At 44.2% G+C, this 25,297-nt stretch overlaps 1 protein-coding gene across 3 annotated transcripts in view; it reads left to right on the top strand.

Moving 5' to 3' along the window:
- CFAP410 (cilia and flagella associated protein 410) overlaps positions 1-25,297 on the top strand; it is a 207,920-nt gene that overhangs the window by 70,188 nt on the left and 112,435 nt on the right. For 2 of the 3 annotated variants that reach the window (XM_075317781.1, XM_075317783.1), the window contains one exon: positions 10,989-11,035. In XM_075317781.1, the coding sequence (XP_075173896.1) occupies positions 10,989-11,035 (47 nt within the window). Of the gene's footprint in view, positions 1-10,988; positions 11,036-17,681; positions 17,775-25,297 lie in introns of those variants that run through there. The other variant, XM_075317782.1, reaches the window with a different exon arrangement.

The raw sequence follows: 25,297 nt of genomic DNA, 5'->3' as shown, positions 1-25,297 counted from the left end.
AATCTCAAAAAAAAAAAAAAAATTTTTATAATGCAGTTTGGAATATTTGATGCCTTAGTGCACATTGGTGCTGGCTTTTTGTTGTTTCTTTGTTGAATTGGTCGGTGGTTGACCTCCACCTTGCTATGCACCCCAATTTGGGATGTATTCCATCTGTATAGATTTTGGCGTTTGGTGACTGTTCACATTGGGTCATCAGGCTTTGTCCACAGGCTATATATATACTTCATGCAGCATTTGCTTGGACCTGTCCCGCCCACAGCCATGACTCAGTCATGGGTACGGGACTGCAATAGACCAGGTGAGTGCTGCTGAGAGCAGTTCTGCTATTTATATGTGAGGCCGCATGGCACATTTTATAAAAATATTTTAGTGTAGGACTGCTTCAAATGAGATTTGCCGTGACGTGGCGAAGCAGCTCAAGAAATTGCAATTTTTTGCCAAAAATCTCAAAAAAAAAAAAAAAAAAAAATTTTTATAATGCAGTTTGGAATATTTGATGCCTTAGTGCACATTGGTGCTGGCTTTTTGTTGTTTCTACATTAAGGAACTGACAGTCTTCATGGATAGAGGCTTATAACTGTTTTTGAAACGTCAGAAATGTATGTTTGTACATTTTGAGTTCTTAATAATCTTTCTCACTTTAACTAATGAAAATAAACAATTGAGTTAGGAAAATTTGCCTTTTTAATTTAGTAACATAATAATTTTGCACACTAATAGTTGTCCAATAATCCTGAACACATAGATATTCTCTTAAGGAAGAGAAAACCTTACTTTTACTTTCTTAAATATTCAGATTTATTAACCTTTTGGATTGACAGAGAGCACTGTAGTTGTTTATTAATAAAGTTAATAGTCAAAAATACAAATTGCCTTATAATTGTGCGCACAGTGTATGCCACTAGTTCCTGAGATTCACACTGCCGTGATCCCTGCTTGTTGGTAGATCAAGTGGTACTAGAGCATCATCTCTGGTTAATGATATCATAATAACACCATATACTTAGGTAACCATCTATGCAGCTGCAGGGAGAAAATCAAAAGGGTTGATCTTTGAAAGATATCAGATATCCATTGAATAGGTGATAACGTTCTAATAGTTGGGGTCCGAAAGCCAGGATCCGCACCTATCGCAGAATGGAGACATTAAATGTGATGGGGCAGTGTTATCCATGATACAAATTAGAGTGGCAGATCGGATAACCGGCTTCCACTCCATTCATTCTCTGTGAGGCTGCAGGAAAAAGTTGAGTACAGCATATGTGATAACTTTATTAACATTGGACAACCCCTTTAAGGCTGCTTTCACACTACGTTTTTTTAACATGCATCATGAACGTTTTTTTAGTGCAAAAACGGATCCAGTGCAAATGTGTTTTCATTTCAATGCATTTTCAATGGATTCGCGTCAACATGCGTTCGCATGCGTTATAGTGAGGATCCAGCGACTTTCAGTTTTTTTACTTTTTTGAAAAACGCTACTTGTAGCGTTTTTGAGCTGCGTCCAAATACTATTTTTCACTGGATCCTGACTATACTGCACGCAAACGCATGTGAACGTTGGCATGCTGATAGACAGGATCCTGCTTGATCTACTGAGCATGCCCAGAAACCAGCCTGGCGTGATCAGTCTCTCTCTCTCTCCCTCTCCCTCTCTCCCCCGCCTGAGAGTGTCAGACGCTCGTAACCAAGGTAAATATCGGGTAATCAAGCAAAGCGCTTTGCTTAGTTACCCGATGTTTACCTTGGTTACGTGTGCAGGGAGCAGGTAGCCCGGCTCCTAGCAGCTGCGGACGCTTGTAACAAAGGTAAATATCGGGTATCCAAGCAAAGCACTTCACTTAGTTACCCGATGTTTACCTTGGTTACCAGCGTCCGCAGCTGTCAGATGCCGGCTCCTAGTCTATCACGTTCAGTTCCCCTCACTTCCGATCACATGACTTCAATGCCGGACCATAAACTTCAAGTGACAGGATCCTGCAAAATAACACATGCGTTTGCATGCGTTTTTCTTTGTAAAAACAGGATCCACTTTTACAGCAAAAAAAACATTCATGACGCATGTTAAAAAAACGTAGTGTGAAAGCAGCCTAAGCATATGAAGATGCACCGTGCTATCTTATTGCTGCCATCACATAAATATTATTTAGCATCTCTTTTTTCCAGATCATGTAATTGTACACATAAAGTGGGGAAAAAAAGTATTTGATACACTGCCGATTTTGTAAGTTTTCCATCCTACAAAGAATGGAGAGGTCTGTAATTTTAAATGTAGGAACACTTCAACTGTGACAGACAAAATTAAAAAAAAAAATCCAGAAAATCACATTGTAGGATTTTTAAATAATTAAGTTGCTTTTCATTGCATGAAATAAGTATTTGATACAATAGATAAACAAAACATAATATTTGTTACAGAAACCTTTGCTTGCAGTTAGAGGTCAGACATTTCTTAGTTCTTGAAGAAAAAACAAAAAGCCAGCACCAAATGTGCACTTCAGCACTAAACATTCCAAACTGTACTTATTATAAAAATTTTGAGATTTTTGGCAAAAAATTGCAATTTCTTGAGCTGCCTCGCCAGTTAGTTCTTGACCAAGTCTGCTTACACCGTAGCAGAAATTTTTGCCAATTCTCCAGATCTTCACCAGATCTTTCAGGTTTTGGAGCTGTTGCTGGGCAACATTGAGTTTCAGCTTCCTTCAAATATTTTCTATTGGGTTCAGGTCTGACAACTGATAGGCGACTCCAGGACCTGGAAATGCTTCTTATGGAGCTACTCCTTAGTTTCCCTGGGTGTGTATTTCAGGTCATTGTCATGCTAGAAGACCCAACCAGAACCCATCTTCAATGCTCTTACTGATCAAAGGAGATTGTTTGTCAAAATCTTGCAATACATGACACCATTCATCCTCCCTTCAATGCAGTGCCATCATCCTGTCACCTTTGCAGAAAAGCACTCCCTAAAGTATGATGTTTCCACCCCCATGCTTCATGGTTGGGATGGTGTTCCTGGGGTTGTACTTATCGTTCTTCTTTCTCCAAACACAGCGAGTGAATATGATACCAAATAGTTATATTATTGTCTCATCTAACCTCATGACCTTCTGCTATCCCTCCTCTGGATCATCCAAATGTCATTGGCGAATTTCAAATTGGCCTGGACATGTGCTGGCCTGAACAAGGGGACCTTGCAGGATTTTAATCCATGATGGCATAGTGTTAAGGCTTTACACGCTGCGATATCGGTAACGATATATCGTTGGGGTCACGTCGTTAGTGACGCATATCCGACGCCGATACCAACATCGCAGCGTGTAACACAAATGAGCGATGATCTACGAGCACAAAAACGTGAAAATCGTTGTTCATTGACACGTCACTCATTTCCTTAATATCGTTGCTGCTGCCGGTACGATGTTGTTTGTCGTTCCTGCGGCACCACACATCGCTATGTATGACACCGCAGGAGCGACAAACATCTCCTTACTTGCTCCACCGGCAATGAGGAAGTCAGGAGGTGGGCGGGATGTTACGTCCAACACATCTCCGCCCCTCCGCTTCTATTGGCCGGCCGCTTGGTGACATCGCTGTGACGCCGAACGCACCTTCCCTTTGAGGGAGGGATTGTTTGGCCGTCACAGCGACGTCGCTGCACAGATATGTTCATGTGACGCTGCCGTAGCGATAATGTTCGCTACGGCAGCGATCACCACATATCGTTACAACGATAGGGGCGGGTGCAATCGCATGCGACATCACTAGCAATTGCTAGCGATGTCGCAGCGTGCAAAGCACCCTTTACGGCGGGGACGATTGAATATAAAATAATATATCAATCGTCGCCCCCAAGTCCGCCGGGCAGGTATTAAAGCCACTAAGGACAGAAGGATGAAATACAGCAACTCAGGGGACCCCAAACGAAAGGAAGGAGATGTTGTAAGGGTACACTCATACGTGTAACGTGTCCCTGTTAACCTCACAGATGCACAAGCAATGGTCACGTGTGTAGGGACACGTCAAAACCAAAGGAAATGCAACAGATAATGGTCACATGTGTAGGGACACAACAAACCAAAAGGTTAACCCAGTTTGCGTCACTGAGAAACCTGTAACGTAACCACTGAGCCGGTCACATGCGTACGGGACATGTCAGACCGTGAAGGCTACCCAGTTAGCGTCACTGGGAAACCTGTAACGTAATCACTGAGCCAGTCACATGCGTACGGCACACGTCAGACCGTGAAGGCTATCCAGTTAGCGTCACTGGGAAACCTAGAGCTGGCACACACAGACACACACACACAAGTCTGCCACTGACACTGCAGACCAGTTACGTGCGTAGGGGGTACCTCTGTCCGGAAGGACCCTAATCCCTCACCGTGCCGAGACACAGCTTGTACCCAGATACGAATACCTGGTACCGGCACCTGCCCTAAATTCAGATTCACACTGGCACATATACACAAATCTGCCACAGGCACTGCAGACTAAAATGGCGCTGGAACCCACTCCCTCTAACAGCCGGGAAAGCAGCCTTTGCTGTCAGCATGCAGAATGACGCTCGCTCCCCGATGGGCGGAGCTACAGACCTTTTATAGCCGCCACCCTGGCCCAGGCCACATGGCATGTGGTAATGGTGTTGGCTGCAGCCATACAGGGGCTGCCACGTCATTGCTGAAGTCATGATGACCAATCAGCGGCTGCCACTTCATCGCTGATGTCACTGATGATCAATCAGTGGCCACCTTGTCATCAATGACATCACGAACATGCTCAGTGTGGCTGCATGAGCACTTAGACTCAGGATGGTACAAGACTCTGGCCTCCTGATGCCTCAAGCGACGGCCAGGTGGCGCTGCAAAGTTAACAGACCCCAATGTGGGAGTCAATGACGGGACTAGACCGGTTCGAGGAACAACAGAACCCTGAACCGTAACATTACCCCCCCGTCTAGGGCCCCCCCCATTCCGGCGCTCGAAAGCTGCCACCCAGGGACAATGTTCAGGGCCAAAACCATCCCAGTCCACCACATATCGCCGCCTCCTACGCATCCGTTTTGATCTGACCAGCACGCAAGCAGACCGTTCCCTAACCGGGGAAGCGGGGCTGGTAGGGGGATCCCTGGAGAATCTAGTATGACGAACTGCCATGGGATTTGGGATATGGGGGTGTAGAAGCAAAGATGATGTCTCCGCTGTCTTTTTGGAGGCCCCCTTAACTGAGGAGCGACACTGGTGCGGATGCTTGAGCACCTTCACCGGGTGAGCAGACAACCCTCTAATTGTCTTGGACAGACAGGTTTTTTGACATGCGGTACCCCAACTTGAGATCTTCCCTGTGCCCTACTTAAACTGCGGAGAATGCGGCTTCATCCAGGGGAGCCCCAACAAGATCTCATCCATCCCATCATTCATAACCAGAAAAGAGGTGGTCTCCCGGTGCCCTGAAGGCATAGTGAAAACCAACTAGACTGTCTGGTAGCTGACACCCTCTGGGAGGACGGACCCATCGACTACCCGGACAGATAGCGACTTGGGCAGCATGGTCACGGGAATATAATAGACGGACAAACTCACAAGACACAAAATTCCCGTCTGCACAGGAGTCTATACATGCTGTAACTGGTACAGTGATATTGAATGCAACCATGCCCTTGAATGACCATTTAGGGTTTGAAGCAAGCATGTCCGGTGTTTCCCTGTTAACAGACACGATATACAACTGCTTCTCAACCTTTTTAGGGCACTGGTTGGCATAGTGACCTGTCTGTTTGCAAGCGAAGCAAACCGGTTTTGCCGCTGGCATTGATGACCTAGCAGCTCTCCGCCCGATGTCCATGGGCTCAGTTTCGGGTTCAGGGTACGTGGCTGATGCTTCAGGTTTGGGGAAAGAGGGAGCCAGTCACACACGAGAACGACTCTGAGCCTGCTCTAGCTGATGCTCAGAGTGACATATGTCGATTCTCGTAGCAAGTGATATCAAGGTCTCCAGGTCAGGTGGTATCTCCCTGCTGGCCAATGCGTTTTTCACATGCCCCGACAACCCCTTCCAAATTACCGGTAACAGGACCTTCTCTGGCCATTTTAACTCAGCGGCGAGGGTCCTGAACTCTATGGCATAAGCCGAAACTGGAAACGTACCCTGAACCAGGTCCAGGAGACGTAAGGCAGAGTCATGTACCACCTGGGGACCCAAGAACACAGCCCTTAATGCCTCCAAGAAATCAGTAGCCTGGTTAGTCACTGGATCCTCTTGCTCCCAGAGCAGAGTGGCCCATGTCAGTGCTCGATCGGCAAGGAGCGATATCACAAACCCCACCGTGGCTCTTTCTGTGGGGTATTGTGAGGACAAGAGCTCTAGATGTATCGAACACTGATTTATGAAACTCTGACAAGCCTTAGGAGTACTTTGCACGCTGCGACATCGCTAGCTGATGATAGCGATGCCGAACGCGATAGTATCCGCCCCCATCGTACATGCGATATCTTGTGATAGCTGCCGTAGCGAACATTATCACTACGACAGCTTCACACGCACTTCTCTGCCCTGCGACGTTGCTCTGGCCGGCGACCCGCCTCCTTCCTAAGGGGGCGGGTCGTGCGGCGTCACAGCGACGTCACACGGCAGGTGGCCAATAGAAGCGAAGGGGCGGAGATGAGCGGGACATAAACATTCCGCCCACCTTCTTCCTTCTGCATAGCCGGTGGAGGCAGGTAAGGAGATGTTCCTCGCTCCTGCGGCTTTACACACAGCGATGTGTGCTGCCACAGGAACGAGGAACAACATCGTAGCTCCTATTGGTGCGACATTATGAAAATGACCGACGCTACACAGATCATCGATTTTCGATGCTTTTGCGATCGTTTATCGGTGCATCTAGGCCTTGCACGTTGCGACGTCGTTACCGGCGCCGGATGTGTGTCACTTTCTATTTGACCCCGACGATATTGCAGTAGCGATGTCGCAGCATGCAAAGTACCCCTTACTGTCCCCTGTGAATTTATTGAGAAGGGACAGGTGGGGCATGGGCTTAGATGAGGTCAGTTACGTAGTATGAACTGCAGTCTGTTTAATCAGAGCTGCGATATCCACAGCTGGAGAGGACTCTTCCACAGCCCTGAGACATGTTTACAGCTGTTGGCTATATCGCTGTAGTTGCTGAACATCCGCCATGTCCGGGATGACTGTTGGCGCGAGCGTACTGTTATGGAGGGGACAATTAAATATAAAATAATATGATATCAATCGTCGCCCCAAGTCCGCTGGGCAGGTATTAAAGCCACTAAGGACAGGAGGACAAAATATAGCAACTCAGGAGACCACAAAGGAAACGAAGGAGATGTTGAAAGGGCACACTCCTAGCGACTGCCAGGTGGCCCTGCAGAGTTAACCAACCCCAATGTGGGAGTCAATGACGGGACTAGACCAATTCAAGACACAACAGAACCCCGAACCGTAACACATAGTGTGTTACTAATAATTTTTTTTACACTGTGGTCCCAGCTCTTTTCAGGTCATTGACCAGGTCCGCCCATGTATTTCTGGGCTGATTCCTGACTTTTCTTAGAATCATCCTTACCCCACAAGATGAAATCCTGTATAGAACCCCAAACAAAGAAAGATTGACAATCATCCTGTGTGTCTTCCATTTTCTAATAATTGCGTCACCAAACTGCTTGCCTATTGTCCTGTAGCCCATCCCCTTGATTAGGTCTACAATTTTGTACAATCTGTCCTTAGGCTCTGTGCGCACGTTGCGTATTTGCATGCAGTTATGCTGCGATCTGCCCTACAGCGTAACTGCATGCGTCCTGCGTCCCCAGCACAATCTATGAAGATTGTGCATGTGACGTGCGCACGTGGCGTATTAGAACGCAGCGCTTCGGCTGCTGCCCGAAGCGCTGCATTCTAAGAAGTGACATGTCACTTCTTTTGTGCGCTTTGCATACAGCCCCCGCTCTGTATATGGGAGGGGCTGCACTCAGAGCGCATGAAATCAGCTTTTCATGACGGACTCTTTCTGCAGTGATTTGAAGCGCACGTGTGCTGTTCAAATCGCTGCAGAAATTTCTGCAGGGACAGAACGCAACGTGCGCACATAGCCTTAGACAGCTCTTTGGTCTTGGCCATGGTGGAGAGGTTGGAGTATGATTGAGTGTGTAGACAGGTGTATTTTATACAGGTAACGGGTTTAAACAGGTGTGATTAATGCAGGTTATGAGTGCAGAGTGGGAAGGATTCTTAAAGAAAGAAAGAAAAAACAGGTCTGTGGGAGCCACAATTTTTGCTTGGTTGGTAGGTGACCAAATACTTATTTCATGAAATAAAATGCAAATTAATTATTTAAAAATCAAACATGCGATTTTCTGGCTTTTTTTTTAATTCTATCTGTCACAGTTGAAGTGTACCTACGATAAAAATTACAGACCTCTCCATTCTTTGTAGGTGGGAAAACTTGCAAAATCGGCAATGTATCAAATACTTATTTTCCACACTCTAGTCAAAAAGTTCTGCATCGACAAGCTGGAGAGCTCACAACGGAAGGAGCACTATTTGAATTTTGGAAGACAAGTTTGGCTCTATTTGGAATAGATTGTCATATTTTCAAAGCCTGTGTAGTTCAAAAGCAACAGGAAACCCCTATAAATGTGGTTTTTTTTTTTTTTTTGTATTTTTTGTAAATTATATCCCCTAATGTATTTAGGGAGATGGTGAGTAATTTCACAGCACCATTTTGTATGCAGTTAATGCAACACAAGTTTGAAATATTACAATTTGCATTTTTTTCACTCATTTTTATGAAGAACACACCTCAAATTTTATTGCACTAGTTATTCAGTGTTCATAAATAAATTCAATATGGCACCAATGTAAGTACTTGACACACGCATGCACCTATAATAGATGGTGCACCATTTGCTCTTCAGAGTAAAATTTATGGAATTCCAGGAAAACAAGAAAATCCTTCCTGGAATTATTATTCCTCTAAAAATACACTTGCAAATTATAAAACTTGGTCTTGAAAAGAAAACAATCACCCCAAAATTGTGTATATTGTATCAGAAGAATAAACTGTACTGGAGTGAAGGGCAAAATGTGGAGGAAAATGCAGCCAACTATGTGGCCAACCTGAGTTTCTTGCAAAGATGAAAGAACACCAGTAGGGCTAGAAGGAGAGGTTTATCTTTCAAAGAGACTGGTTGTACGTCTTCTTAGCTCCATCAATCCCTATATGAAGGGACGAATGTGCCACGCAATATGATACACCATAACAGGCTCCTGCTCACCAAGGTAGGAAGCGCTATGTGCAGAGAACAACCAATCCCGTACAGAATTATAAAAGTATTGTCCGGTAAAGGAGGTTCGGCAAGAACCATGCAGTAAAACCCATAGTGTATAAATACAGAACAGCCTCATTATTCGAGAACCTCCAATAAAATGCTCATGATCATATCACCAATATAAAGATAAAATAAATGCTAATAAAAGTTTTGTGTAGCAAGACATATCTATTAAAACAGTCAAACTAGAGCTAGGGTTACACGTAGCGACGCAGCAGCGGTCACGACGACCTGACCTTATCAGGATCGCTGCTGCGTCGTTACATGGCCGCTGGTGAGCTGTCAAACAGGCAGATCTCACCAGCGACCAGTGACCAGCCCCCAGCCAGCAGCGACACGTGGAAGCGATGCTGCGCTTGGTAACTAAGGTAAATATCGGGTAAGCCTTCGCTGGTTACCCGATATTTACCTTGCTTACCACCGCACACCGCTTAGCGCTGGCTCCCTGCACTCCTAGCCAGAGTACACATCGGGTTAATAAGCAAACCTTTGCTTATTTACCCGATGTGTACTCTGGGTATACGTGCAGGGAGCCGGCACTGGCAGCCTAAGAGCGGCGGACGCTAGTAACCAAGGTAAATATCGGGTAACCAGCAAAGCACTTCGCTTTGTTATCCGATGTTTAACTTGATTACAGCTTACCTGCTCCCTGCTCGCTTCAGTTCGTCGCTCTCTCGCTGTCACAGACAACGATGTGTGCTTCACAGCGGGTGAGCAACATCCAAAAAATGGTCCAGGACATTCAGCAATGACCGGCGACCTCACAGCAGGGGCCAGGTCATTGCTGGATGTCACACACAGCGACAGCGACGGGACGTCGCTGCTACGTCACAGAAAATGATGACTTAGCAGCGACGTCATTGTCGCCGTCGCTGTGTGTGACACCACCTTAAGATCAATGGTAAAAAAATGTGACCTAATGTTATCAAATACTGTTCAAAATGCTTACTATATCCCTGGATAAAATCCTTGAGGGGTCTTGTTTCCAAAATTGGGGTTTCTGCTGTTCAGGTACCTTAGGGGCTTTGAAGATGCGACATGGTGCCCGCAATCTATTTCAGCCAAATTTGCTTTCTAAAATTGAAATATTGCCCTTCCCGAGCCCTGCCATATGTCCAAACAAAGGTTTCTGACCGCATATGGGGTATCAGCGCGCTCAGATGAAATTGGAGAACACATTTTTGGTTACATTTTGTCTTGTGTTTGTCTTGCTGAAAGTGAATAAATTGGGGCTAAAACAAAATTCGTAGGTAAAATTTATTTTTTATTTTTTTCACCAATCCACTTTGCCAGCTAGACCTAGCAATGATAATAACCAAGTGATAAAGCCTTTAGTTTAAGTAAAAAACAGCACAGAGCCTGATAAGAGAGGTAGAGTTGATTTTTATTTAACCCCTACAGCATGCTGGCTTCAGCAAAAACCCGCTGACAGATTGCCTTTAAAGACTTTTTGGCACAAATTGCCAAAGAATCCTGGTGTATTTAGGTTGATAAATTTCCCCAATTTAGTTTTAATGCAATATGTGCACAAAAGCCGAATGTTATTACTGCATAGTCTGGTTTTCATATTGTGCAGTGCTGTTTACATGACGACACTTTCTTCTTTACATTAACACGGTGTATAATGATTATTTTTTTCAGATCTCAATATGTCACGAGCTTCCAAACATTGAAGTTATGACATTAAGGTGAGAGATTTTACTTTTCGATGAAGTGCATAAAATAACAGATTATCAGAAATTAACCGAGGTCTCCCCTATTCTTAAAAAAACAGCCAAGGGACTACTGAGGGTTGCAGCCCACAGCTGCTGCTGTACCTGTGCTGGATATGAAAATTGGGGGGACCTCACATTTTTTTTTAATTATTTTTTAGTTTTGCTAAATAGCTGTACAAGCTATTTTTCTATCAATCTATTCATCTTTCTATGTATTATATCCTATCTATCTCTTCTTTATAGCTATGCATCTATCTAGATAAAATAATAAGATCTACTAGTAGATCGGTTAAAAAAAGTGTAAGAAAACTAAGTGTATAATCCATTCACGGATCCGTATTTGAACTCTATCGGATCTGTTACAAACTGATAATTACAAGACATGTAAACCGTGAACCCAAACTTAAAGTTTATTGGAAAAAGCAGTTGCATTCACATTATAGGTCAAAAATTGCATAGATCAAAATAGTGAACAAAACAAGGCGTGTGTGTGTATGTGTGTATATATATATATATATATATATATATATATATATATATATATATATATATATATATATATATATATATATATATATATATATATATATATATATATATATATATATATATATATATATATATGTTAAGGTGAACTCTTAACCAGAGATCACTAGTTGCCTACTGCCTGGCCGAATTGATATGGGCCAAGTGCATGCATAAAAGAATCCACACCAGACACAGTCGGATATGTAATCTTTTCTTGGTCACAGTAGAAAATGGCACCAAAAACAGACTGAGGAGACTCATGCGTCCTCTTGATATAGGCTAGGGGCGTACACAAGTTCAGATATGCCCATTTAGTGGGACAGTTCATGGGCTAGCGAATGGGGAGATCCGTGTTGCTGTTGATGGGCAGGTCTGACTCCAGTGGATGAAACCATGACGATGGGAGGGACGTCATCTAGTGCATCCATGCTAATGGTTTGGTCTGTGATGTCTTCTAGCTTGACCAGAGGTCTTCCCTTATATGGAGGTCTTCTTTCATCTGGACATTCCTTGCATTCCAAGCAAGGTGTGGATAACAGGAAATGGTGGCCATCTTTATATCTGTGTCATGTATATGATCTGAAACCTGAATTATGTAAGGCAAATTGATATATTTCCCACAATCCCTTGTCAAAAGGTTAATTAAGCATTTAATGTAAAGGTCCTCCTCAACAGTCCCCCCTAAATACTTTATTAACCTTCTGACCCTACTGCTAACCCATCAGTCTCCAATACCTGGCTGCAACTCTTTTCTTTTTGCTGCCCGCTATACGAGCAATGCTAAGCCTTTGCCCCCATTGGTACAGACTTCGATTGGAGCCTGATGTACTCGCCCTACCCTGACTGCCTAGCTGGGGACTGTGAAAGACTGAAGGGGGCCTAGCTGCTCTATATCTATAGAATAGCTGACCTCCTGAGCTAGGAAAGTGGGGACTGACGTTTCTACTCCTTTCTCGACCATCTTCCTTATACAGGGAAAAACACAACAAACAACAATAGCTACAACAATTAAGACAACAAGGATCACTATGCCTATCTGAGACAGCCATCTCTGCCATCCCTTCATCCATGAAAAGTATTGGTCCCAGGGATCCTCTACACCTGAATTCCTTTTTAATTCTTTTTGTAGAGAAGCTAGCTTTTTTATGGTTACCGTAACCTTCCCGGTGGGACCTGTATTATCTGGAATGTAGGTACAACACGCGGACTTCACCATTTTACAAACACCTCCTTTCTCTGCCAGTATCATGTCAAGGGCCATCCTGTTTTGAAAGGCCATTATTGATGTGGGGCCTAGCTGATCTGCCAAACCTTGAAGAGCTTCTCTAGTGTAATTGACAAATCTTTGTTGGTTATAATAGATGTAATTGATCCAGTCTACGTTTTTATTTATGGTCACTAGAGGTAGTATGAATGACTCAAAACCTGCTTTGACTTGATCCCTGGCTTTAAATTCTTCTGGTACCCCCCTTGGGACTCCTATAGCATCAATATAAACATGGGGGTCAAAACTGCCTTTGGGTTCAGGATTTGTCTCTCTTTTTGTTCTGTGTAGCTCTTCTGACGTTAGGGCTTCCTCTCCTTCTGCTGCTATGTAGAAGGGCATTATGGCTTTGGCTAGTGTGCATTCCCCCATCCATTCACCTTCTAAATGAGTTCTGATCTTCATGTTCCCACATATCCAGAAGACATCAGAAATGGACTGGGTCTGGTTGACCAGGTCCTCTCTGGTGGCACTACTATATCTGCTGCAATATTCCTCTGTGAAATTACCCACAAATGTGTTCCCCTCAGTGCTAGTATAACAGATGTATTTTCCTGGATATATGGTATCATAGTATCATAGTTTTTAAGGTTGAAGGGAGACTCTAAGTCCATCTAGTTCAACCCGTAGCCTAACATGTTGATCCAGAGGAAGGCAAAAAAACCCCAATGTGGCAAACAAGTTCCAATGGGGAAAAAATTTCCTTCCTGACTCCACATCCGGCAATCAGACTAGTTCCCTGGATCAATACCCTGTCATAAAATCTAATATACATAACTGGTAATATTAAATTTTTCAAGAAAGGCATCCAGGCTCTGCTTAAATGTTAGTAGTGAATCACTCATTACAAAATCATGCGGCAGAGAGTTCCATAGTCTCACTGCTCGTACAGTAAAGAATCCTCGTCTGTGATTATGATTATGATTAAACCTTCTTTCCTCAAGACGTAGCGGATGCCCCCGTGTTCCAGTCGCAGGCCTAGGTGTAAAAAGATCTTTGGAAAGGTCTCTGTACTGTCCCCTCATATATTTATACATTGTGATTAGATCCCCCCTAAGCCTTCGTTTTTCCAAACTAAATAACCCCAAGTTTAATAACCTTTCTTGGTATTGCAGCCCACCCATTCCTCTAATAATCTTGGTTGCTCTTCTCTGCACCCTCTCCAGTTCAGCTATGTCCTTCTTATATATCGGTGACCAGAATTGTACACAGTATTCTAAGTGCGGTCGCACTAGTGACTTGTACAGAGGTAGAACTATATTTTTTTCATGAACACTTATACCTCTTTTAATACATCCCATTATTTTATTAGCCCTGGCAGCAGCTGCCTGACACTGGCCACTAAAGTGAAGTTTACCATCCACCCATACACCCAAGTCTTTTTCTGTGTCTGTTTTACCCAGTGTTCTACAATTAAGTACATAATCATAAATGTTATTTCCTCTACCCAAGTGCATGACCTTACATTTATCTACATTAAACTTCAATTGCCACTTCTCAGCCCAATCCTCCAATTTACATAAATCTCCCTGTAATATAAAATTATCCTCCTCTGTATTGATTACCCTGCAGAGTTTAGTATCATCTGCAAATATTGAAATTCTACTCCGCATGCCCCCAACAAGGTCATTTATAAATATGTTGAAAAGAAGCGGGCCCAATACTGACCCCTGTGGTACCCCACTATGAACTGAGACCCAGTCCGAGTACGTACCATTAATAACCACCCTTTGTTTCCTATCACTGAGCCAGTTTTTAACCCAGTTACACATATTTTCCCCTATCCCCATTATTCTCATTTTATGTACCAACCTTTTGTGTGGCACCGTATCAAAAGCTTTTGAAAAGTCCATATACACAACATCCACTGCATTTCCCTGGTCCAGGCTTGAACTTACCTCTTCATAGAAGCTGATCAAATTAGTTTGACAGGATCGATCCCTCATAAACCCATGTTGATACTCTGTCATAAGGTTATTTTTCTTGAGATACTCCAGTATAGCATCTCTCAAGAAACCCTCAAGGATTTTACCAACCGTAGAGGTTAAACTTACCGGCCTATAATTTCCCGGCTCAGTTTTTGTCCCCTTTTTGAATATTGGCACCACATTTGCTATGCGCCAGTCCTGCGGTACCAACCCTGTTATTAAGGAATCTGAGAAGATTAAAAATAATGGTCTATCTATCACAGAACTCAATTCCTGTAGTACTCTAGGGTGTATGCCATCCGGGCCCGGAGATTTGTCAACCTTAGTGATTTCGAGGCGGCGGCGTACTGCCTGCTGGGTTAAGCAGGTAATATTCAAGGGTGAATTTATGGTATCACTGGTCATGTCATCTGCCATGGCATTTTCTTGTATAAAAACCGTAGAAAAAAAGTCATTCAGCAGGTTGGCTTTACCCTCATCCCCTTCCACCATTTCACCAAGACTATTTTTAAGGGGGCCAACACTATCGCTTTTCAGTTTTTTACTGTTTATGTAGTTAAAGAATATTTTAGGATTATTTTTACTTTCTCTCGCAATGAGTCTCTCTGTCTCAAACTTAGCTAACTTAATTTGCTTTTTACATATTTTATTTAATTTTCTATAATTATATAATGCCTCATCACTACCTACCGTCTTTAATTCTTTTAAGGCTTTCTGTTTTTCTTTTATTGCTTCCCTTACAGCTCTATTTAGCCATAGGGGTTTCCTCCTATTTCTAGCATGTTTGTTCCCATAGGGTATATTTTCTGCACAAGCCCTATTCAGGATGCTCATAAAAGTCTCCCATTTGCTATGTGTACTTTTGGCGATGCCTTGACCTGGGTTGGGTGTGTCTGTGAATATGGGGTACTTCTTTTTTCAGTTTTCACAATTTAATTCACTAAGGGATTTGTTAGTGAACAGACTCAGGAAACATTTTTCCACATCTGGGGGGAGATCTAGAGGGACAGATCCTAGATGGGGTCTCGCCCCTGCACAGACAAAGCAATTAGACTTATTATATTGATTGGCGGTATATTTCATCCACTTCAACCATAAGTTGGTCTCAGTGTACCCTGTTTCAACGGCAAGGATATCTTCAAATGTGGGGTTTGCAATGGCCATCATTTTATTAAGTTTTTGAATACGTAACATTAGGGAATTTGAGTGTGTGTTTCTATCTCTTGTCGACATTTCTCTTATGTCTGCTAATCTGAACACCCCCAGATGGGCACAACTAGCACACCCACCATATACATATGTGCCCAGTAGATAGGTGCCATTATCGCTAGGTTGAGGGTTCTCCAGGTTAAGGACTAGTGGATTACATTGGCCAATGGTATCACAGGGCTTGATGACTTTTGTACGGGAGAGTGTCATCCTGTTGAGTAGAGGTTTGCCATGGGAGTCTAGTTTATTTAGGGCTGTCTTCGGTCTATACTCCCAATCTTCACCAGTGTTCCACCCGACTGCCCTCCATGAACCACATGTTTGTCCCCAACCATCACCTGTAACACATATATATTGTTGTCCTGATCTTAATTTTGCTGGTTGACTCATTGAGGAAGGTGAGGAAGCCCATTGAGTGTCACACTGTACTACATCACAATAATCAAATTTAAAAGAAGCAACATGTGTAGTGGTGTTATACCAGAACGTAATCACCCCCCCTGCTTGGGTGATCGCGGCCTGTTGTGCTCCTACAAAGGAGTGTAGAACTGTGTAACACATAAGGTAAAAGATATGCGGCATTATGCAGAAGGCTCTGATGGAGGCGTGAACTTCTTGCAGTGGGAGGCGTGTATCCACGTTGGCCTTCCTTCAAGTTTGACAGAAGTGGGAGTAGTCAGGAGCACTTGGTAGGGACCTTCAAATATCGGTTCCAGGGATGTCTTTCTGGTGAACTTCTTTACCAGCACGTAGTAGTCACCAGGTTGGAAACTATGGACACCTTCACTGGAATCTGGATCTGGAATGGATGATAAAACTCGTGCATGTGTTATTGACAATTCTTTAGCAAGGGCAACAACATAATTCACAAGAGTATCACTTCCTAAAGCTAGCTGTTGTGGGAAGTATTGACCCAGCCTTGGAGGCCCCCCAAAAAGAATCTCGTATGGTGTGAGTTTAGTGGGACCCCTTGGAGTGTTTCTGACTGAATATAAGGCAATAGGCAAAATGTCTGTCCAGGGAAGTTTGACCTCCTGACTAGCTTTCAGGATTTTGTTTTTCAAGGTACCATTAAGTCTTTCTACTTTTCCACTGCTCTGAGGGTGATATGGGGTATGTAGACCCAAATCCGCTCCTACAAACGTCCATAGCTCCTTCGTCAATACTGCCGTGAATGCAGGTCCTTGGTCACTCTCAATTACCTCTGGGACCCCATATCTGCATACTAACTCAGTTATCAGTCTCTTAACAGTCACCCTGGCAGTCATATTGGTTACCGGATAGGCTTTGGGCCATCCTGAGAACATGTCAGTCACTACCAGTACATACTCATACTTCCCTACTTTTGGCATTTGAATATGATCAATTTGAATTCTTTGGAAAGGATAGAGTGGTTTGGCCAAATGTTTTTGAGTAACTTTCTGGGGTGGTGCTGGATTGCATTTTGCACACACAAGGCAGGACTTGCAATAGTTTTGGGTGACAGTAGAGATCCCCGGTGCCAGATACATCTTCCAAATCAAGTCATTCATCTGGTTCTTGCCTCTATGGGTGACACCGTGTGCCCATTCTGTCACCGAGGGGTATAGGTTGCGGGGTAGACAGATCTTTTTGTTCTTCCTCCAAACTCCATCTTCATCCTTTTTTGCTCCTGTTTCTTGCCAATGCTTTTTCTCATCATCAGGTGCCTTGTCTTGGTGTAGATGAATAAACTTCATAGGAGAGCTCTGGAGTCCCTCTTCAGGATCTTGAGACACGTACACCACTGCTTTTTCTTTCCCAGGTGGGTGCACAGCATACGTTTTCGCTATTTTGTCAGCAAAGAAGTTTCCCTTCGCCTCTGGAGAATTTAATTTCCCGTGAGCTTTAATCTTGATCACTTCAACCTCTGAAGGTAGGTCCACAGCAGCCACAAGTTCTTTTATGGCAGCAGCATGTTTTACAGGATTTCCACTGGACGTTAGGTATCCTCTGGCTGCCCAGATACTGCCGAAGTCATGAGCCACTCCGAAAGCATATCTTGAATCCGTGTAGATGTTGGCCACCTTCTCTGCCGATTCTTGACAGGCCAGCGTCAAAGCCTTAAGTTCCGCTTCTTGTGCAGACATGTGTGGTGGTTAGGATCCTGCTGAGATAACCTGGTCATATGTAACCACGGCATATCCTGTATGGAACTTTCCTGTTTCATCTGCAAATCTGGAACCATCGGTAAAAAACGTCAGGTCAGCGTGCGGGAGTGGGTCTTCGGACACAATTTTCTTTGAGGCTGCTTCTTGCTGCATCTGTTTTAGACAGTCATGATCATCTGAGTATGTATAGGCCTCTTCTCCTGGAGCATGACTGTCATCCTCTATATCCCCCCTGGAAAGAGGAAGCAGTGTGGACGGGTTAAGGACGGTACAGCGGACAAGAGTGACATTATCCGGAATTAGGAGGGAACATTGGAGTCTCATATGACGCTGTAGTGACAGATGTTTAGGTTGAGTCTGGTCAAGTATAGCTTTGAGATCGTGTGGAGCCATCAAGAGCACTGGATGTCCTAAGATGATGTCTGAAGTTTTGTCCAGGAGCATATGTGCAGCATGTACAGCTCTAAGGCAACTTGGTGAAGCTTGAGACACAGAGTCCAGACGGGCAGAGTAATAACCGATGGGTCTTGTTTTTCCCCCATGTTTCTGGGTTAGGACTCCGGAGGCATGTCCTGCTACTTCACTGATAAACAGGTAGAAAGGCATCTGATAATTCGGGATTCCAAGGGCTGGTGCAGATTGTATGGCTTGTTTAAGAGCATAGAAAGCTTCCACAGACTCTGGTTTTAGTGGGAAAGCAGACATCTTGAGGTCATCATACAATGGTTGCATCAACTTGGAGGCGTCTGGAATCCACTGCCGGCAGTAGGTGATAAGTCCCAAGAAAGCTTGTAGCTGCTTAGTTCTTTTTGGTAGAGGAACTGTCTCAATTGCGTCTTTTCTTTCACTTGTGAGATGTTTTAACCCTGGAGAGAGACAGTGTCCTAGAAACACAACTTTGGGTTGACACCATTGAACTTTGTTGAGGGACACTTTGCAGTTCTGTTGTGTGAGGTGAAGTAGAAGACTGAGACTTGATTTTTCAGCTACTGCTTGATCAGGACAACACAATAGAAGATCATCGACATACTGAAGGAGAACAACCTGATGGTTCATCTCTCTCCAAGGCTTCAGACAAGAGGCAAGGGCTTGAGAGAAATGACTTGGTGAATTCTGTGCTCCTTGTGGCAAGACCGTCCAGGTGTATTGTGATCCTTGGTAAGTGAAGGCAAACAGGTACCAATCTTCTGGATGCAATGGTACGCTGAAGAAAGCATTGGCTAGATCGATGACAGTGAAACGTGTAGCATCCGATGGTATCTGAGACAGCAATGTATATGGATTGGGCACAATGGGACTTTCCAATACAGTTGCTGCATTAACAGCCCGGAGATCTTGAACCATACGGTACTTTGGGGCTTCTCCCTTCAATGTCCTCTTCTTGACTGGGAACAAAGGTGTGTTACAGAGAGAGGTACATTTGACTAGTGCCCCGTTATCCAAGAGAGTCTTAATTTGAGTGCCTAAAGACTCTTCCTGGGCAGATTTGAGTGGGTACTGAGGCACCCTTGGGAGTTGAGCTCCAGGTTTAAGAATGGCCCCTACAGGAGGTACAGCAAGACGTCCAATATCTTCAGGACCAGTGGACCATAGAGTAGATGGGACTTGCGACATCACTTCTGGTGGAATACCCGAGGCAGCATTAACGACTTCGTCCATCATCATAAGCAACGGTGCTGCCTGAAGTTGACACTCTTCACTCGGATCGAGCGGATCAGTAATGGTGATGGTAAGACCATTAGATGAATAGTTGATAGTCGCTCTCAATCTTTGGAGAAGGTCTGCTCCCAGAAGGTTAGTGGGACAAGTGGGGGACACCACTAGGCGCATAAATACATCTTCGTATGGTCCAACCTGTACTTCTCGGGTGAGCTTGTTAGAAGTAGGCTTGCCATCTACTCCCACGCATGTCACAGTTTCAGAGGATATCAGGTCGGGAAAAGGCAGGTCCTGTAGTCTGATAACACTTCTGGCTGCACCTGTATCCACAAGGAACGGTAAGGATTTGCCTTGAACGTTGATGGTTACTTTGGCTATTGGACCAGACGTAGAAGCCAAAGTAGTGGACACAGGCTTGCCCTTGTCCTATTGGGTATTCGGATCCCACAGAGCAGCGATGTGACTGGCATCTGGGTGGACCTGTGGTTGTGGCTGATTTAAATAATACTGGTCCTTTCGGGGATAGGCAAGTCTACGGTTGTGTCCACCGTGGTATTGTTCCCGAGAAAAGTTTCTACAGTCGCGTTTGTAGTGACCAGGTTTGCCACAATTGAAACAGAGACCTCTAGCATGTGGTGTTGAAGGAAGCTGACCTTGATGTTGTACATGATGTACATCATTCCATAGGATATGAGTCTTCTTATTTGAAGTTGTTATAGTTTTTTCAGGGAGTGCTTTTTCAAACCCCTTAGCTATCGTTAAGACATCCTTAGGATCCAATGTGGCATACTCAGGTCTGATTGCTTGGAATTGCTTCCTCAGGGCTTCTCGAAGGCCTTCAACAAAAGAGGAGACGAGCAGTGTTCGTTGAACCTTAATCTGGATACTGAAGCCGAGGTCACTAAACATTTGAGTTAAACGAGCATGATATCTCTCCACTGATTCTCCTGGTTCTTGTGTGACATCCTAGAGCGATGTTGATTGATCAGCCAGCTTATCTGAGGCCCATGTCTTTAGTTGTTGACAGAACTCAACACCGGAGTCCCACGTGGTGTCACTGACAAGTGTGGCGTCATTGAATGCATTTTCCATAATAGGCCAATATGCATCGCCCGCTTTAAGATTTGCCAGGGAAATGAGATCTTGCCACGTTGCGGAGTAATTTCTCTGGATTTGAAGCATGCTTCTGTAAAAAGGCATCGGCTGCTTTTCTGGATCTGGAAGCTGGTTCAATAGAGTAGCAGCTTGCTGTGGTGTAAACTTGACATAGAGGGTGGGCTCTCCAGACGTGGGCTTTTCCGCTATTGGTAGTGGCACCAGCGGTGGGATTGGAGGTGGCAGTGGGGGTATGGGCATCGACACTTGTATGAGAGGAGCAGGAGGAGGTGGTAAGCCTGGAAGGAGAGTTTGCGATTGAATAGCTCCTATATCATAAGGTGGAGTTCAGGTGAGGCAGGCAGTCTTGAGAGCCTTTACAATCCTGTCTTCATTACTAATTAACCTGATTTCAGAGAGACAGCAAATGTTTGGGTGGCTGCATTTGTTCATTATAACGCCTACTATCTCTCTTGCACATGCATGAATGGGATATCCAAAAATGCCAGAACCAATAGCGGGGATTGTCAGGGTCTCAATCTGCTGACTAGTATTCGCATATTCTAGAATGCGAGTTATTGCTGTGCGAAGTTGTTGTGTACTAACGTCTGGATGCATTGGGTCAAAAGTAGATATCACAGCATGTATAATCAATCTACAGGGAAGACTGCCAGGTTTAGTCACTGCTATATCCCCAATAGCTATCTGCCCACATGACTCAACAATGACTCGTGACTCGACTGTCAGCTTGAATAGTCGCCCCTCCTGCCTCCACTATAGCTCTAGCTATACCTCCATTGTGTTTTAAATGAGAATTTGCAGCATTGACAATAGCGTCTGTCCCCATTGTTGTTATGTCACCTTTACCCACCACCAATAAAGGTCCCTCTGGAATTTCTTTTTCAAGAACTGATTGCCAGTATTCCCTTCCCCCTATGCTCCCTGTGGTATTAGTGTTCCCTTCCCAAATTGTGCCTTCCTCTGATACAGTGGCTACCGTCCCATATAGATGTGCACTTGGTTGTGAAAGGACCCTCGAGGCGCCGGGAGTAGTATTAGAGAGACAGCGTGAGAGTGCTGTTGCATCAGAAGTGTTTGGGAGGAAAGGTTGCTGCTTGGAGTGGCTCACGTGAGTGTGTGTCTGGATTGACCTCAAAGGTGACAGTGGAAAGGGTTGGTGCTGAGAGTGATTCTTGTGTTTGTGCAGCTAAATTAGCAGCGGAAGTGACAGTGGAAAGTGTCGGTGCTGGGGATGATCCAGGTGGGAGGATAGCTGGATTCACAGCGGAAGTGGTGGAGGAAAGGGTTGATGCTTCACTGGAAATCGTTGTGACAGGAAATGTGGGTAATGTCTGTTCACTTCCCAGAGGGATGTAGTACTGACCGTTAATGGTCATTACTGGGTAGAGAAAATCTGGGCGGGTACCACTAGGGACAGCACATTTGTCTTCAACAAAATGGCTACCACCGGGTCGAGCACATTTGTCTTCAACAAAATGGCTACCACCGTGTCGAGCACATTTGTCTTCAACAAAATGGCTACCACCGGGTCAAGCACATTTGTCTTCAACAAAATGGCTGACACTGGAAGTGGCACCTGCTCCTCCTCCAAGATGGCCGACACTGGAAGTAGCACATGTTCCTCCTCCAAGATGGCCGACACTGGAAGTAGCACATGTTCCTCCTCCAAGATGGCCGACACTGGAAGTAGCACATGTTCCTCCTCCAAGATGGCCAACACTGGAATTAGCACATGTTCCTCCTCCAAGATGGCCACCAGCAGATTCAGCACATGGCTTTTGTCCACCATTTTGCGGCCTAGAGTCACCACATCCACAACAAAATTTATTCTCATCCGAATTTCTCCAACTACAACCAGAACAGGTCCATACCACAGCATCAGCAGTATATGGAGGTGGTCGCTCACAAGGTATAGTCTTGTAATACACATAATTTAAAACTTTGTCTTTCTTTTTCCTCACTTCTTCTACCCAGTTCTCTCTATATAATCTTTCAGAAACTCTTCCCCATGCACAAGCAGCAGATAGCAATCCTTTGTCTTCCAAAACACCTTTTCTCTCTGTTAACACAAGCTTCCACTCTAAAGGCTGCAATCTTCCTCCTGCTGGCATCCCACAAAATTTCATGAGTTTTCTACATTGTTTTATATGACTCTTCCCTTCACGAGCTGCAACTAATGTGCATGGGTCTAATTTGCCATCTGAATTTGGCTTATTGCCAATACGACAAACCTTCATCAATTTTTCCATCCTCTCCCAAGATAAACAACACCAAACAATCTTTCTCTATGCAGACCAAGATAAGAATAACAGACAAAGAGATGGGGAGATGACTCACAACTGAAACACTAAAGAAAACCTAGGGTTTGCAGCACACACTTCCAAATCCTTCCTTACTCTGTCATGTGGTCCCTGCCTGATTTCTGCGTTCTGTAATTCACAAAGACACCAATGGTGTCACCCCTGGCTACAAGGTGCCCGTACCAGCCGATTCACGTCCAGCGCTCTTTCTAGACCCCAAGACACCTCATACCAATTATATCACCCAAGCTTGCGTTAAGCCCCAATAGTATCCGTACCAGCCACTTCACATCCAGCGTTAGGCCCCAAGACTACCACGTACCAGCCACAACGCGCAACTTAAACGCTATGCCCCAATGGTATCTGTACCAGCCACTTCACGCTACACTGCGCTAGGCCCCAAGATTACCACGTACCAGCAGTCCCACGTGTTTCCTCACAGAACCACAAACCATATCACAGGCACCACCATTAACCATGTGACAGACAATATCCTTTTTGTTTCCAGACACTGCTCACAAACCCACTTGCTCTTTTAACTACGAGTCAATCTCCCCTTGAGACAAACAGGCAGCAGGCAACTAAACACGTGATGGTTCTTCCGCAATTAATATGGCCAGCAGCCGTGAGACCCGTCTGCCGTGTACAGAGACCCTGAAAACCGGACACAGTCAGGCAATCAGTGCCACACACCCCGAGAATACACAGGGAAGACTACAGATTATAAAAATCAGCAGACTTACCGTGCAAAATAATGTTAGGAGGCGATCAATCTCCTTTCTCAAGGTGTGGGGCTCGTCCTGCCGTTCCAATTGCCGATTCCAAGGGTTTTCGGGTGTCGACGTCTGATGGCTCCACGTTGGCGCCAATAATGTTAAGGTGAACTCTTAACCAGAGATCACTAGTTGCCTACTGCCTGGCCGAATTGATATGGGCCAAGTGCATGCATAAAAGAATCCACACCAGACACAGTCGGATATGTAATCTTTTCTTGGTCACAGTAGAAAATGGCACCAAAAACAGACTGAGGAGACTCATGCGTCCTCTTGATATAGGCTAGGGGCGTACACAAGTTCAGATATGCCCATTTAGTGGGACAGTTCATGGGCTAGCGAATGGGGAGATCCGTGTTGCTGTTGATGGGCGGGTCTGACTCCAGTGGATGAAACCATGACGATGGGAGGGACGTCATCTAGTGCATCCATGCTGATGGTTTGGTCTGTGATGTCTTCTAGCTTGACCAGAGGTCTTCCCTTATATGGAGGTCTTCTTTCATCTGGACATTCCTTGCATTCCAAGCAAGGTGTGGATAACAGGAAATGGTGGCCATCTTTATATCTGTGTCATGTATATGATCTGAAACCTGAATTATGTAAGGCAAATCGATATATTTCCCACAATCCCTTGTCAAAAGGTTAATTAAGTATTTGATGTAAAGGTCCTCCTCAACATATATATATATATATATATATATATATATATATATATATATATATATATATATATATATATATATATATATATATATATATATATAATCAATCAGATTAAACCTTTCCCGCTTTAGGTCAATTAGGATTATCAAAATTATTTATATTTTCCAAATGGCAGAATAATAAGAAAGAGAGAAAATGTTTTAAAGCATTTTTATTTCTCTGCAAACTAAAAAGTTTACATACAATAAGAGCACTATGCCTTTAAACAATATGGGACAGCTCATATGCTGATGTTATGTCTTTGGAAGCTTCTGATAGGTTTGTTGGCAACATCTGCGATATTTAGAGACACACATGTGGATGTATTTTAATGCACACCTGAAACACACTGCTTCTTTGTGTAGCATCATGGAAAAGTCAAAAGAAATTAGCCAAGATCTCAGGAAGAGAATTGTAGTCCTGCACAAGTCTGGTTCATCGTTGGGTGCAATTTCCAGATACCTGAAGGTGCCTCGTTCATTTGTACAAAGAATTATACACAAGTACAAGATAGGAATGTCCAGCCATCATACCGCTCAGGAAGGACACGGGTTCTGTGTACCAGAGATGAACGTGCTTTGGTCAGACATGTACATATGAACCCAGGAACAAAAGCAAAAGACCTTG

The sequence above is a fragment of the Anomaloglossus baeobatrachus genome, chromosome 7, assembly GCF_048569485.1.
Source record: "Anomaloglossus baeobatrachus isolate aAnoBae1 chromosome 7, aAnoBae1.hap1, whole genome shotgun sequence".
NCBI classification, from domain to species: domain Eukaryota; kingdom Metazoa; phylum Chordata; class Amphibia; order Anura; family Aromobatidae; genus Anomaloglossus; species Anomaloglossus baeobatrachus.
Note: the sequence above shows the minus strand (reverse complement) of the source record. Positions and strands in the feature narration are given on the sequence as shown.